The following is a 15,852-nucleotide window of genomic DNA, read 5'->3' as shown; positions in this document are numbered from 1 at the left end:
TCTATGGAAATGGTGCCTCTCCCCAAGGCTGTGTATAATGGAAGCCTGGGGCAGGGGTGGGGTTGTTGCGCACAGCAGCACTTTTGCCAGGAATTCACTCACCAGGTCTAGTTGCTCCGGGCGTGATCTCCCACCCCCATGGCTGAGAGGGGCACACCCACCCCAAGCTCTTGATCCTGGCTCCTGTTGGTTCGTAAACTGGCCCCTGTACATGGAGGGCAAGAAAAGACCGAAGAAAGAGGCAGACTACACCAGATTAGTAGGTGGCAGGTTTAGTAAGCAAGGGAACTTATTTACAAGACTTGTCTTGGGCGGCCACAGACAAGTAGATCTCCGTACTTGCTTGCCAGACTCTTGAAAGTTTATATAGAGGCCTTAATGAGGTTCAGCCACATATACCATCCAGATGTTCTGGAGAACACATTACTCTCTCAAGGCTGCATCCCTGAAAATGCCTCCCACTGTGGGAATGGCAGGCAGAACATACATTCCAAGGACAGGGGAGGGGGTGAGGGGCATCTAATTGCCTGGGTCTAGCTTGTGAGTCCAGCTGGCGGTCACATCCTTTCAGTGACCTCCAACAGCTCCCTGCTGTATCTTCATACTTGACCTCCAAGTCAGAGTCTGAGCTCCAAACTGAAAATGGTTAGACTGCATAGCCCCTGTCCTCACTCCTACCTCAAACTCTGTCCCTCACTCTCTGACCCCGAATGCAGGCTAGGACTCATTCCCCTCCAGACCTGGTTGGTGTGGGAGGTTCCACAGGTGTGGAGGTGGGGAAAGAAGGCAACCCGCTTCTAGCCAAACCTTCTGGTGAGTGTCATCCCCTAGGCTATCACAGACCTAGAGCTGAGAAGCCATCAGTTGTGTCTCCCTCTCCCTCTCCCCAGTCTCTGCAAGAATTGATCCAGGTGGAGCTGAGACCTCTGACAGTCCCTTCTTGTGAAAAGCTGCCACCTGGGGTGAGACTGGCGCCTAAGTGATGATAAAGGGCCAATTAAGAGGTCAAGGTTAGGCTGTCCTTCTGCCCATCTGGGCACTGCTGTTCCATGGTTTCCTGCAGAGAGAGGGGTCTGAGGTCTTGGGTTATTCCCCATCAAAGCTGCAAACTCAGAAGCCCTATGTCCAGCCCAGCTCCATCTCCTCTGCCCTGGCAAGTTGGTCCCTCAGCTCACATTGCCTAGAGATCTCATGCTCCAGCTCTCTGTCTTGCACTAGGGCTTGAGCTCTGTCTTTCTTGCTTTGTCCTTCTGTGTCCTGCCCTGTCTCACTCAGGTCCTAGTCTCTCGCTCTTGCTCTGAAGGACTTCTGTCTCCTCTCTCCTTGCTTCTCTCTCTTGTGTTCAGTGTCTCAGAGTAAAGAGCAAGGACTTTAGAGCCAGACCAAGCTAGGTCACACCAACCCTGGCTTCCCCACTCAATGCTGTGTGGCTGCAGACATGTCATTTTCCCTCTCTGAGCCCCAGTTTCCTGAGCTGTGAAGTGGGGCTAATGATCCTCATCTTTCAGTGTCAATGTCAAGTAGCATAAAAATTCAGCCTCAGCAACAAAACAAAGAAAGAGGGGTCACACCCACAAACCTTAAAAATTGGCAGTCAGGGTGGGAGGGGAATAATGTTTAGCCCAATTAAGAAGACCAAAAGTTGGTGTTCCCTACCATCAAAATCAATTGCAAATGTTTATCTGTTAATGCTTGTCTGTAATGAAAATTTACAAATGTCATCTCTGAAAATGTCTTTTCATTCACATAGGTATGAAGTGAAATATCTGGCACCGCCAATACTGATATAAATTCCTGAGCATAGGATTATAATCAAGACTAGTCATCACTTGGAAGATATTTGTAGACTTCTATGAGATTCTTTTCTTGATATTTGCCTTTAAGCATGTCATTACATTACAGATTAATTACTTGCAACTGAAGTTCAGGTGGTTGTTCCTCAATTGCTTAGATAAAAAAGTTTAGAAATATGGAAACTCCTCTTGTACTTACATGGAAGTCTGAAAAGTGCTTGCTACTGGAACTCTAGTTTGAACTCAGAGAATATATCCACTGAAAATTTGTATGAGAATGGTTATCTTGCTTCTTGTTTTAACTTTTGACAGCTCAGGAAGTGCATAAAGCAGCTTGACATTACTTATGATTTAAAATTATTTGTCAAGGGGCTTCCTTGGTGGCACAGTGGTTAGGAATCCGCCTGCCAATGCAGGGGAAACGGGTTCGAGCCCTGGTCTGGGAAGATCCCACATGCCGTGGAGCAGCTCAGCCTGTGCGCCACAACTACTGAGCCCACGTGCCACAACTGCTGAAACCTGCACGCCTACAGCCCGTGCTCCACAACAAGAGAAGCCACCGCAGTGAGAAGCCTGTGCACCGCAACAAAGAGTAGCCCCCTGCTCGCCGCAACTAGAGAAAGCCCGAGCACAGCAACAAAGACCCAATGCAGCCAAAAATAAATAAATTTTAAAAATTTTTTAATAAAATAAAATAATCTTAAAAAAATAAATAAAATTATTTGCCAAAATGAATTTACTTCAGTATAAGTTTCACATAAAACATTGCTTTGCTCATTAATTTCAGGTTTAATTCATTAAAAAACACGAAGACTGCAGCAAAAGCTCATTTCCAATGCCATTCAGGATTTTTTAAAAAAATTTTATTTATTTTTGGCTGCGTTAGGTCTTCGTTGCTGCACGTGGGCTTTCTCTAGTTGCGGCGAGCAGGGGGCTACTCTTTGTCGTGGTGCACGGGCTTCTCACTGCGGTGGCTTCTCTTGTTGCAGAGCACGGGATCTAGGCGCGCAGGCTTCAGCAGTTGTGGCACGCGGGCTCAGTAGTTGTGGTGCACGGGCTGAGCTGCTCCACGGCATGTGGGATCTTCCCAGACCAGGGCTCGAACCCGTTTCCCCTGCATTGGCAGGCGGATCCCTAACCACTGCGCCACCAGGGAAGTCCCTGCCATTCAGTGTTTGATAATAGTAGTTTAAGGCAGTTTTTCTTGCTTAGAAAAATTTCAATCTTGACCCTGAGCTTAAAAGTCCTCAATAAAACTTTATCACTGCTAAGCCATAGAACTGCTGTGCGGTTGATAAGTCAGAATATTCAGCTTCTATTTCTGACCAAAATTCATGGAACCAATGATGGTTGTCAATAGTGGCAAGTGAAATTTATCATTGACATTACTGGTTCAGTAACACGATAGATTCAAATATTTTCCACAGAGTACCTAGTGATGAATAATAAAATGCATAAACACAGGCTTTAAGCACTTTATATTTTCATAAACTTTGTAAATTTGTTCAACTAAGCCTTTTTTCCCCCTGCTCCACACATATTTTCACCACTATCATTTTTATCACATCTTAGCAGATTCCACTTCAGGTTGTACTGAATTAGTGGTTTCTCAACTTTAACAAATACTCTCAACTGTATTTGTTTCATGCAGACTATTCATAGAACTCAATTCTTCAGTCTTCAAACTTGGCATTTACCCCTTCAATGAACAACAGCTGAACTGTACTGGTACCATCTGTCAACTCATTAAGAGCCAAGGAAATCCACTTGAAGTCATTTGCCCTGTCTTTAATTGACTTTTGATTTTGTTCCCAATGTCTTCAACTCTTGGAGCAGCTATTCTCATTGAAAGGCTAACAGTTAAATTTATTTTCTCTGGACACATTTTTTTCAGCTGCTGCAATTAAACTTGATTTAATTAATTCATCATTAGTAAACATCTTTTCTTGCTTGGCTAACAAATGAGCAAGTTGGAAACGTACTTTGCTTGCAGCCTCATTTTCATTTTTTTTATTTTTGTGGAGAAATTCTGCTGTGATGAGATACTCCATTTAAATCTTTTTAAATTTAAATGTCCCCTGCATTGGCAGGCGGATTCTTAACCACTGCGCCACCAGGGAAGTCCCAATATTGTATTCTTTTAGCACAGCTATATAGCGTCATTGCATAATGAGCACAATGCTTTGCCATTTTCTTAAAAGTGCGATACTTAAAGTCCACTTTTCTCCTTTTTCCATTGTTTTGACATTATGGATATGTACTGGTAATAAAAAATAAGTCACAGCACAGCAATATGTGTGGTACCCGAAACACTATTCAGTTATAACTGTACCACTGCAATTTGTTGTGTGCTGAGCAGCAGTGGGAAGTGATGAGTGCCACATATAGTCTGTCACAACTATTCAAATCTGTCACTGTAGTGTACACGTGGCTATAGCCAACATATCAACAAGTAAACATGGCTGTGTTCCAATAAAATTTTATTTATGAACACTGAAATTTGAATTTCGTATAATTTTCATGTGTCATGAAATATTATTATTTTGAGTTTTTTCAACCACTGAAAAATGTAAAAACCATTCTTTGCAGGATGTACAAAAACAGTGGGCTGGGTGTAGCCCACAGGCTGTAGTTTGCCAACCCAAGCCCTAAATCAATGTCCATTACATGGTTCTGAGTCCCCAGTAGGTACGATGTACGTGTCTCAGAACCAATGTGTGGAAATGGTACTGCACCTGTGACCACCCCTTCTAGTTACATGCTTGGGTGTTTGTGTTTTCTGTCCCTGCACCTTCAGGCTCCATGTCACTGGAGGTTCTAGTTTCTAGAGTTGGAAGGCACACATCAGGGGTCACTGTAAGAGTCCCATTAAACTTAAAGCTACAGCTGTGATCTGGTCACTTGACTCCTTTTGCCAAGAGTTAAGCAGGCGATGAAAGGGGTCACCACTCTGGCAGGGATAATTAACCCTGATATCATGAGGAGAAGGTGAAGGGCCTGCTGCTACACTATGGGAGCAGGGAAGACTATGAGTGCTGCTTGGGTGATTCACTGGAAGATGTCTTGTTGCTTTGCTGCCCAGGTATAATGGTAGATGAACACAATCATGGCCTGAGAAGTACATGCTAACCAGAGAACCAGGTGCCTCAAGGATGAGGGTCTGAATTGCTGCTTCCCTTCAGGCAAACTGCCTAGACCAGCAGAAATGCTAGTCAAAGGTGAAAGGAATTTAGAAAGGGTGGTAGAGGAAGGGGGAGAGGAGTGTAATGGCCTCAAAATGAACTGTAGCAGTAGGGACTGAAGTTTGTCTCTCTGACCCTTCTCTTTTAAGTTTTCCCAGGAGAAAAGACCTACATGAATCCTGAAGAAGCTATTTTTAAATGGTAAAAGCTTGCTATGGGAAGCAAGTATATGTGAGTGACATGAAGGGGTGGGCTGTAGTGAATATGTGGACGTAGTAGATCCACTCTTCTTAGCTGATGACTCATCCCACAGCTACTGGGAATACTGGCTACTGCTGGGTCACTGCTATGTCCCGTACTAGGAATTGCCTTTGGCCATAGGGAAGGGATTTGACCAAGGCATGTCCTCTCCTAAGGGGAAGCCTGTAGCTAGTGACTTATCATTGGTGTTATGAGTTGAATTACGCCAGCCACACAGGATTATCCAGTCTTGAACTTCCCCAACCCCACAATACCCTGAACAAGCAATATGGAGACCCTACAGAACCCCCAGATCTGAGGCCCAGGGTGAAAGCAAATGTGTCTCTTGGACAAGGGCCTCTCTCTCATTGAGGTACACTCAGGGGTTCTGTTGTGGCTCCAGGTCTTAAACACCCAAGGTGAGGTCAGAGTTGGGCTGGGGACCACTAGGAAGAAGAAGAGTCTTTTGTGGGCAACCATCCCACCCACAGCCCTGGAGCAAGAATCCAAGCTGGGCCACTAAGGGGTTTTGTATTCATTCTCAGAATCCACCTGTCAGGACCTCCTCACAGGGACAGTGGACATTCGTGGACAGAAGAGAGCAGCAACAAGACTGTTTAGTGGGGAGAGCCTGAGGATTCAGGGCTGCCACTGGGTATCACCTGAAAAAGTCACATTCTGTCTCACTTTCTTCTGCCCTTCTCTCTACATTTCTCTCTCAGACTCCAAGTCCCCATGTGCCCCCTGCCCCGCCTCCAGTTTTCTCCCTTTCTCTCTTCCAGGCTTTCCCAGTGTTACCCTTCTCTCCTAGCCCCCAAACGCTCTAGGCTCCTCGTCTCAGACCTGGGGATTTTCAGCCCACCCCAAGCAGAGCGGACAAGGCAGGGCATGGCAGGATCTGTCCCTAGTCATGAAGAGAAGGGTTGCAGGCCCTGAGGCCTTTGGGTCTCCAGAGGAGTGGGCTAGGGGTGGAGTCCATTCATTCATCCATTTATTACTCATTCAATGAACAATTATTTTTAACCTACTACGTCCTGATATTGTGCAGCCTCTGGGGTCACAAATGTGAAAGTGGCTCAGGCTCTGTCCTCTAGGAACCAGTGAGGGAAGAGGCTGGTCAGTAAATAGGTGACTACAGTAGGATCCAATGAGGACCATAGTGGAGATCTATAAGGGGGTTTGGGATTTCTCAGGGTGCAGACCTACCAAGTCACTCCGTTAGGGGCTGCCAGGAAGACAGCTGTGGTGGGGTCTGCATTCAAGGGTAACCTAGCTGTAGTGTGGGGGTGGAGGCCAAAGAAATGACCCAGGCAGGGGCTGATAGGGAAGGGCTCTCTTAGCACAGGCCACTCCCAGCAGACCTGCTTTCCTTCCCCTGCAGGCTCTGGGGCTGGGAGCATATTCAGAGGGTGATCCCATTGACACCCTCACTGACCCCTCCTTTCTTCTTTCTGTCCCTCCCTGAAGGGGTCTACTGAGAACCTCTAGGGGGAAATTCTGGTAGAGGTGGCAGAGAATGGTGGGGGTGGGGTGGGAGAATAGGGAGACCGCAGAATGCTGGTACTTCTGTGGGTCACCCACAGTGGTCATGAGGGGTGCTTGTATTTTGTTCCCTGTGTCCCTTACTCTAGCCCCAGAAGATGCATCCCATCATGCTCACCCCAGGCCCCTTGGCCAGCATACCCACAAAAAATTCCCTTGGATGGTGTCACCCCTCTGTTCCTTAGCCCCCGGGGAGGTTCCTCCCTTCCCACTGGCTTCAGTCCGAGCAGGTCCTGGTGGCATTCAAAGCCTCAGCACCCTCCCTGCCCCTAGGGTCGCCACATCCACCAACACCCCAGTCCCTGGCATCCTCCCTAATCTGTTGTGAGACCAGACTAAGCCATGTAAGGTCTCTGCACCTCAGTCTCCTCATCTGTGAAGTGGGATGAATGTCATCACTCCATGATTATTACCAGGGACGGCAGGGACAATGGTGACTAGGGACTAGACTCTGGAGCCAGACTAATGGGGGCATTAAACAGATGTGGGTCTCCCAGGGGCATGGCCAAACACCTTTATCTTCAAACAGGTGCTTCTTGTACCTTCACTGTCCCATGCATTGTACTCCACTATTTCCCCATTCTCCAATTTACTCGTATCCTTTCCACTCCCCCATCCTATTAATTTCACACTGACACCCGCCTCCAGCCTTAAATGGCCTCCTCCTCTTCTCTACGTCTGCTCTTCCCCTAGCCCCACACTGACTTCCTCCATACTCTACACATTGCAAATGCATTTCTCAGTGACCCCTGGGGCTGCGACCCTGAGAGGGGACCAGGGCCTCACGATAGCCCGGTGGGTTTTCAGAGGCCAGGAGCAGGCAGAGGTGGGGTCCTGCTTGTGCAGTGGCTGACCTTCACCCATCTCCTCACCGTGACCTTGAGGCCTCAGGGGAAGAAGATAGGAGAGTGCTTGAGTCCACTTGAGCCTGAGATGGGGGTCCTGGGCTGGTCCTGGGGGCTTATGGGCTTTCTGGTCTGTGTGGGTCTTGCTCTCCCAGGGGCCTGATAACTAGGTGACTTACAGATAGGCAAGACATAGGAGGTTTAGCCACAGCAAGGGAGTTTACTCTGTTCCCCCAGCTCTGACATCCTCATCAGAGATGATCATTGTTAATTTTTGTGGATATCTTCCTAATTTCCACTGCCTTTTAAAATAATGACTTTAGGGCTTCCCTGGTGGCGCAGTGGTTGAGAATCTGCCTGCCGATGCAGGGGACACGGGTTCGAGCCCTGGTCTGGGAAGATCCCACATGCCGCGGAGCAACTGGGCCCGTGAGCCACAACTACTGAGCCTGCGCATCTGGAGCCTGTGCTCCGCAACAAGAGAGGTCGCGACAGTGAGAGGCCCGCGCACCGCGATGAAGAGTGGCCCCCACTTGCCGCAACTAGAGAAAGCCCTCGCACAGAAAGGAAGACCCAACACAGCCAAAATAAATAAATAAATTTATTTAAAAAAAACAAAAAAACCTGGCTCTTCTGTTTAAAAAAATAATAATAATAATGACTTTATAAGACATGTGTGTAAATCTATGCTTATATTTAGTTGATCTTGATTTGATGAACTTGCTAATCTTGCTAAATCTTGTACATGCTTCTATATTAGTAGATAGAGAGCACACTCATTCCTTCTAATTGTTATTTGGTATACCATTATGTAAATGAATTGAAATCCATCATACTAAGTAAAGTAAGTCAGAAAGAAAGATAAACACCATATGATATCACTTACATGTGGAATCTAAAATATGACAAAAATGAACTTATCGATGAAACAGAAACAGACTCACATAGATAACAGACTTGTGGTTGTCAAGAGGGGGCAGTGGGGGAGAGATGGACTGGGAGTTTGGGATCAGCAGATGCAAACTACTATATATAGAATGGATAAACAACAAGGTCCTGCTGTGTAGCACAGGATATTCTATAACCTGTGATAAACCACAATGGAAAAGAATATGAAAAAGAATATATATATATAACTGAATCACTTTGCTGTACAGCAGAAATTAACACAACATTGTAAATCAATTATACTTCAATAAAATAAATGAATTGAAATCCCTTTAATGAATACCAGCCAGGCTTTAATGAGTATCACTATACACATTTGTGTCAATGGGTCAGTATTTGGGGTATTCTTCTTTGTAGCCATTTACATAGGAAAGAAAGGACAGGTCCTCTAGGTTTGCCTTAGAAGGGGCTCAGCTATTGGGAGCCATCCTGGTGCCTGAGTCATAGGTGCCCTTATGACATCATGGTTCTCTCCCCTCCTCTTCTCTTCTTGCCAGAGCAGTGGCTGGAGGAGAACAGACTTGAGAGCGATGGGAACATCTAGACCCTAACCATGGGTAATTTAGTTGACTGTAGACCTGAGGGGATTTGACCATCCCCCCAAAGCCATGGGCATTTAATGTTTTATAAGAGACGGTCAGATTTACCCAAGCTTTCTGGAGGGCAGTACATTTCCCATAGTTTCCTCAGGAGGGGATCCCTTCTCATGTTTGAGATCCCAGGAAAGTCCAGGAAGCCTAGTGTGTGGTTGACTTGGCACCTAGTGGTGGGGAGAGCACCCTTACTTTCATGTTTTTCTCTCTAAACTCTGATAAGGACAGCAAACCTTCCAAATTATAATCAAAGATAATGATGAAGTCGCATTGATAGAAGAGAACTTGAAGGAGCAAAGGAGAGGAGAGCAAGGGACTCCACCTCCAACTCCCTACCCACACCACTGCCTCTGCCTTCCCACCCTTCCCTGGGTAGATGGATCCAGGCTGTACTGTGTTGGGGAGAGACTTGACTTGTGACATCTCTGACCCTTGTGGTCCAGTGGAGTGACCCAAAGGTCTGTGACCATGCAACTTATTGTCCAAAGAGAAATGCTTCAGGGAGTGAAAGAGACACTTATCAAAGTTATACCAGGACAACAGGCATAAACCCAGGGTGTGCCAGGCAAACTGGGATGAATGGCCACCACACACAGAGCAGGAAATGAACAGGGATCCACTCCTCCTTGGCTGTCCTTTCCCCCTATTTTCTCCTTAGGCTGAGAGCTGTGAGTCTAGCCAAGGTGTGTGCCAAGGAGGAGCGCAAAGAGTTTGAACCCAGACCACACACGGTTGAGAGCTACAAAGTGGGGATTGTGTTTGGGGAATGCAAAGGCCAAGGTACAGGAAGACTGGATCCTGTGTGCGTGCGCGCATGTGTGCACATGTATCTTTGTGTGTGCGCGCATGTGTGCGGAAGCAGGACACTTACTTGATCTCTGAGGTCCAGCTGCTGCCCACAACAGCTCTCCTGCCACACCTTAGGGCCGAAATGTATGTTTCTTTCTTTCTTTTTTTTATAAATCTATTTATTTATTTATTTTTGGCTGCATTGGGTCTTCGTTGCTGTCCGCAGGCTTTCTCTAGTTGGGGCGAGTGGGGGCTACTCTTTTTTTTTAATTTTAATTTTGTCCTGTAAGTGACTATTTTCTTTCTTTCTTTCTTTCTTTTTAATTAATTAATTAATTTATTTATTTATGGCTGTGTTGGGTCTTCGTTTCTGTGCGAGGGCTTTCTCTAGCTGCGGCAAGCGGGGACCACTCTTCATCGCGGTGCGCGGGCCTCACACTATCGCGGCCTCTCTTGTTGCAGAGCACAGGCTCCAGATGTGCAGGCTCAGTAACTGTGGCTCATGGGCCCAGTTGCTCCGTGGCATGTGGGATCTTCCCAGACCAGGGCTCGAACCCGTGTCCCCTGCAGTGGCAGGCAGATTCTCAACCACTGCACCACCAGGGAAGCCCGGGGCTACTCTTTTGTTGTGGTGTGCGGGCTTCTCATTGTGGTGGCTTCTCATGTTGTGGAGCACGGGCTCTAGGCATGCGGGCTTCAGTAGTTGTGGCACTCGGGCTCAGTAGTTGTGGCTCGCGGGCTCTAGAATGCAGGCTCAGTAGTTGTGGTGCAGGGGCTTAGTTGCTCCACGGCACGTGGGATCTTCCCAGACCAGGGCTCAAACCCATGTCCCCTGCATTGGCAGGCGGATTCTTAACTACTGAGCCACCAGGGAAGTCCCTGTATGAGTTTCTTAAGTATCCCCTGTTTTCTCTTGCAAGGCCCCAAAGTAAGAATCATGATGACGGAAGAACAGAAAGCTGCTGTTTTCATCCAAGCCTGGTGGCGGGGCACCCTGGTGCGCAGGAATCTGCTGCACGAGGCTCTCAGAGTGTGGATCATTCAATGCTGGTGGAAACAGAAGCTGGTGAAGCTGCAGGAGAAGAGGCGGCGGACGTCCCTAGAATTCTACGCGCGGCAAGAATGGGCAGCTGTCAAGCTACAATCCTGGTTCCGCATGTGGTGCATCCGCCTTCGTTACTGCCGTTTGCTCCACGCTGTCCGCATCATTCAGGTCTATTGGCGCTGGCATAGTTGCCACACCCGTGGCTTTATTCAGGGCCATTACGACCTCAAAGAAAACCAACTGAATCTTCAACTTGAAATCTCTTTGGGCTCGCAAGCTTGTAGAATACAACAATGCATATCCCTTCCAATAAAGGAATGACCAAGTCTGCTATATCTGTGTCCCCAGCTCTTTGTCAGACATACTTCAAGGAGGTCATTGAGCTAATGATGGCAAATACTTGGCATCTCATAAATCAGCTCTAAGGAAGTGGCAGGGGTTGCCTGGGGTCCAGTGTGGAGGATTCTGAGAGTCTGGTGCTCTGTGAGCAGGGCCTGTGATTGATTAGCAATGTCTGCCATGGGTAGGAGAGTTGGGGTTGCAGGGCTGTCAAGTCTTCCAACTCCAGGGAGACTCCTTCACAGTGTGGTCTATGTAAATGGTGCCCCGATGTAGTTGTGCAATGTGAAGTCCTGTGTCATCTTTTGCTCTTTTCCCCAAAGTCTTTAAAAAATACTATTTAAAAATTGTGGTAAATACACATAAAATTTACCATTTTAACCATTTTTGAGTAAACAGCTCAGAAACATTAAGCATATTCAAATTGTTGTGCAACTATCACCACCATCCATCTCCAGAACTTCATTTATCTTGCAAAATTGAAACTCTGTACACATTGAACAATAATTCTTCATTCTCCCCTTCCCCAGCTTCTGGCAACCACTATTCTATTTTCTGTCTCTATGAATTCGATTACTCTAAATGCCTTGTATGAGTGGAATCATACAATATTTGTCCTTTTATGACTGACTTATTTCACTTAACATAAGGTCTTCAAGGTTTAGTTGTTTTAGAGTATTTTTACATTAAGTCCACCATCTTGTCTTTCTCAGGGACAGTTTCTGTTGATTTACTTTTTTCCTTTGAATGGGCCATAATTTTCCTCTTTCTTTGTATGCTTTGTAATTTTTTTGTTGTTGTTGAGGATTGGACATTTGAATCTCATAATGTGGTTATTCTAGAGGTCAATTTTTCACTCTTTCCCTGACTTTGCTGTTTTTGCTGTTGTTGTTGGTTTGTTGTAGGGTGTCTCTGTGCTGGGGATCTGTACAGGTGTAAACTTAAGGTCTTCTCTGGTCTTTTCTGGGCCTCCACCTTTCCCTGGGCATACATGGTGACTTTTTAAATTCCCCTGTATATGTGGTTACTTTTAAGTGTCCTAGTCCTTAAGTGTCTGGCTCTCAAAAAGGGAAAAAGAGAAAAGCGGGGGGGGGGAAGGAGAGGTTCCATCTCTTTAAATCCCCTGTAAGCCACTTCAGCTGGAAGGGGAGGGTGTTGCAACAATTGTGGTGGGGATTGCAACAATGGCCCTTGCCTCTGTTTCTGCACCTCTGTGATCACAAGCAGTCATCAGCAAAATGAGCACAGATCCCTAATATTTGAAGGACAGATTCTTTATTGCTCACCTTGGATTCTGCAAGCTTCATACAAATTTCTCCAGAACTCATTCACGGCTGCCTGGAATAGCGCTGGGGGCTAGGGTGTCAGGGATGGATAGCCACACCATAAAAGCTGAAATTAACCAAAATTAATGACAGTTTACTGTCCAACTTTCTGGAATGATGCCTTCAATTAGACCCTAAAGACTCTACCAATAAACTGTTTGAACTAATAAGCAAATTCAGTAAAGTTGCAGGATACAAAACCAACATACAAAAATCAGTTGCATTTCTATATAATAAAAATAACCTATCTGAAAAAAGGAATTTTAAAAAGTCTCATTTACAACAGCATCAAAAACAATAAAATACCTAGGAATAAATTTAACCAAGGAGGTGAAAGATATATACATTGAAAACTAAAGAAATTGAAGAAGATACAAATAAATGGAAAGATATCCCATGTTCAGGGTTCAGAAAAGTTAACATTGTTAAAATATCCTTACCAGCCAAAGCAATCTATAGATTCAGTGTAATCCCTATCATAATTCCAATGGCATTTTTCACAGAAATAGAAAAATTCCTAAAATTTGTATATAACTGTAAAAGACCCTAAATACCCAAAGTATTCTTGAGAAAAAAAGAACAAAGCTGGAAGAATCACACTTCCTGATTACAAAATATATTACAAACCTATAATAATCAGAACAGTATGGAACTGACATAAAAACAGACACAGACCAACTGGACAGAATTGAGAGCCCAGTAATAAACACATACATATATGTAGGGTGAATTAATATTTGACAAGGGAGCTGAGACTATACAATTGGTAAAGAATGGTCTCTTCAACAAACTGGTGGGAAAACTGTATATCCACATGCAAAAGAATGAAATTGGGCCCTTCCCTTACACCGTATGCAAAAATCAACTTAAAGTGGATCAAAGACTTAAGTGCAAGACCTAAAACCACAAAACTCCTAGAAGAAAACAAGGGAAAAACTGCTTTACATTGGTCTTGGCAATGATTTTTTTGGATATGACCTCAAAAGCACAGGCAACAAAAGCAAAAATAAACAAGTGAGACTACAGCAAATTAAAAACTTCTGCACAGCAAAGGAAACAATCAGCAATATAAAAAAGCACCCTACAGCACAAGAGAAAATATTTGTAAAACGTGTGTCTGATAAGGGGTTAATTGCCAAAATATGCAAGGAATTCATATAATCCAATAATGAAGAAAAACCAAAACAAACAATAACAACAACAACAAAACCAAACCTAATTTAAAAATGGCCAGTGACCTGAATAGACATTTTTCCAAAGAAGACATACAAATGGCCAACAGGTAGATGAAAAATTACTCAACACCACTAATAATGGAAATGCAAGTCAAAACCGCATGTGATATAACCTCACACCTGTTAGAATGGCTATTATGAAAAAGACAAATGATAACAAGTGTTGGCGAGGGTGTGGAGATAAGGGAATCCTTGTATACACTGCTGGTGGGATGTAAGTTGGTACAGTCATTATGTTAATCAGTATGGAGGTTCCTCAACACATTCAAAATAAAACTACCATATGATCTAGCAATCCTACTTCTGGGTATATATCCAAAGGAAATAAAATCACTTTATCAAAGAGATATCTGCATTCTCATGTTTACTGTAGCATTATTCATAATAGCCAAGCTATGGAAATACCCTCTTTCTATCAAAGGAAGAATGGATACACATATAAAATGAAATATTTTTCAGCCATAAAAAGAGAAAGAAATCCTTACATTTGTGACAACACAGATGAACCTGGAGGACCTTATGGAGGACATAAGTAAAATAAGCCCAACAGAGAAAGACAAATACTGTACAATCTCACAAAGTGGAATCTAACACAGTTGAACAGTGATTACTAGGGGCTGGGAGGTGGGGAAAATGGGGGGCTGTTTACTAAATGGTAAAAACTTTCAGTTATATGATAAGTTTGGGGATCTAATGGACAGCATGGTGAATATAATAATAATATTGAACTGTATACTTGAAATTTGCTGAGAGTGGTTTTTAAGGGTTCTTGTTTTAAAGAAAAGGTAACTGTGAGGTAATGGATGTGTTAACTTGACTGTGGTAATCACTTCACAATGTATACATATATCAAACCATCATGTTGTACAACTTAAATATATACAATTTTTATTTGTAATTACACCTCAATAAAACTGGAAAAATGATAAAAATATATTCTAGATACAAGTCCATCAAATACGTGGTTTGCAAATATTTTCTCCTGTCATGCAACTTGTCTTTTCATTCTCTTAACAGGGTCTTTCATAGAGCAAAAGTTTTAAATTTGATCAAGTCTAATGTATCAATTTTCCTTTTATGGATTGTACATTTGCAGTCAAGTCTAAGAACTTTTTGCCTAGACTTTCTCCCATTCCCCCCACTATAGATCTGGCAGCCATTAAAAGCATAAGGGAACAAAGAAATGCAAATCAAAACTACAATGAGGTATCACCTCACACCAGTCAGAATGGCCATCATTAGAAAATCTACAAACAACAAATGCTGGAGAGGGTGTGGAGAAAAGGGAACCCTCTTGCACTGTTGGTGGGAATGTAAATTGATACAGCCACTATGGAGAACAGTATGGAGGTTCCTTAAAAAACTAAAAATAGAATTACCATATGACCCAGTAATCCCACTACTGGGCATATACCCAGAGAAAACCATAATTCAAAAAGAGTCATGTACCAGGGCTTCCCTGGTGGCGCAGTGGTTGAGAATCTGCCTGCCAATGCAGGGCACATGCGTTCGAGCCCTGGTCTGGGAAGATCCCACATGCCGCGGAGCAACTACGCCCGTGAGCCACAACTACTGAGCCTGCGCGTCTGGAGCCTGTGCTCCGCAACAAGAGAGGCCACGATAATGAGAGGCCCATGCACCGTGATGAAGAGTGGCCCCCACTTGCCACAGCTAGAGAAAGCCCTCGCACAGAAACGAAGACCCAACACAGCCATAAATAAATAAATTAAAAAAAAAAAAAAGATCACTGACTTAAAAAAAAAAAAAAAAAAAAAGAGTCATGTACCACAATGTTCATTGCAGCACTATTTACAATAGCCAGGCCATGGAAGCAACCTAAATGCCCATCGACAGACGAATGGATAAAGAAGATGTGGTACATATATACAATGGAATATTACTCAGCTATAAAAAGGAACAAAATTGGGTCATTTGTAGAGACATTGATGGACATAGAGACTGTCATACAGAGTTAA

At 44.4% G+C, this 15,852-nt stretch overlaps 1 protein-coding gene across 1 annotated transcript; it reads left to right on the top strand.

Moving 5' to 3' along the window:
• Positions 1 to 704: 704 nt before the first annotated feature.
• LOC133094734 (IQ domain-containing protein F5) lies at positions 705 to 11,298 on the top strand (the record flags this gene model as incomplete). Its single annotated transcript, XM_061195410.1, has 2 exons — positions 705 to 813; positions 10,853 to 11,298. Coding segments are annotated over 2 exons (555 nt in total), but the record flags the coding sequence as incomplete, so codon positions are not given.
• Between the last annotated feature and the right edge of the window lie 4,554 nt (positions 11,299 to 15,852).

The sequence above is a fragment of the Eubalaena glacialis genome, chromosome 7 (assembly GCF_028564815.1).
Source record: "Eubalaena glacialis isolate mEubGla1 chromosome 7, mEubGla1.1.hap2.+ XY, whole genome shotgun sequence".
NCBI classification, from domain to species: domain Eukaryota; kingdom Metazoa; phylum Chordata; class Mammalia; order Artiodactyla; family Balaenidae; genus Eubalaena; species Eubalaena glacialis.
This window is presented reverse-complemented; position numbering and strand designations above follow the sequence as displayed.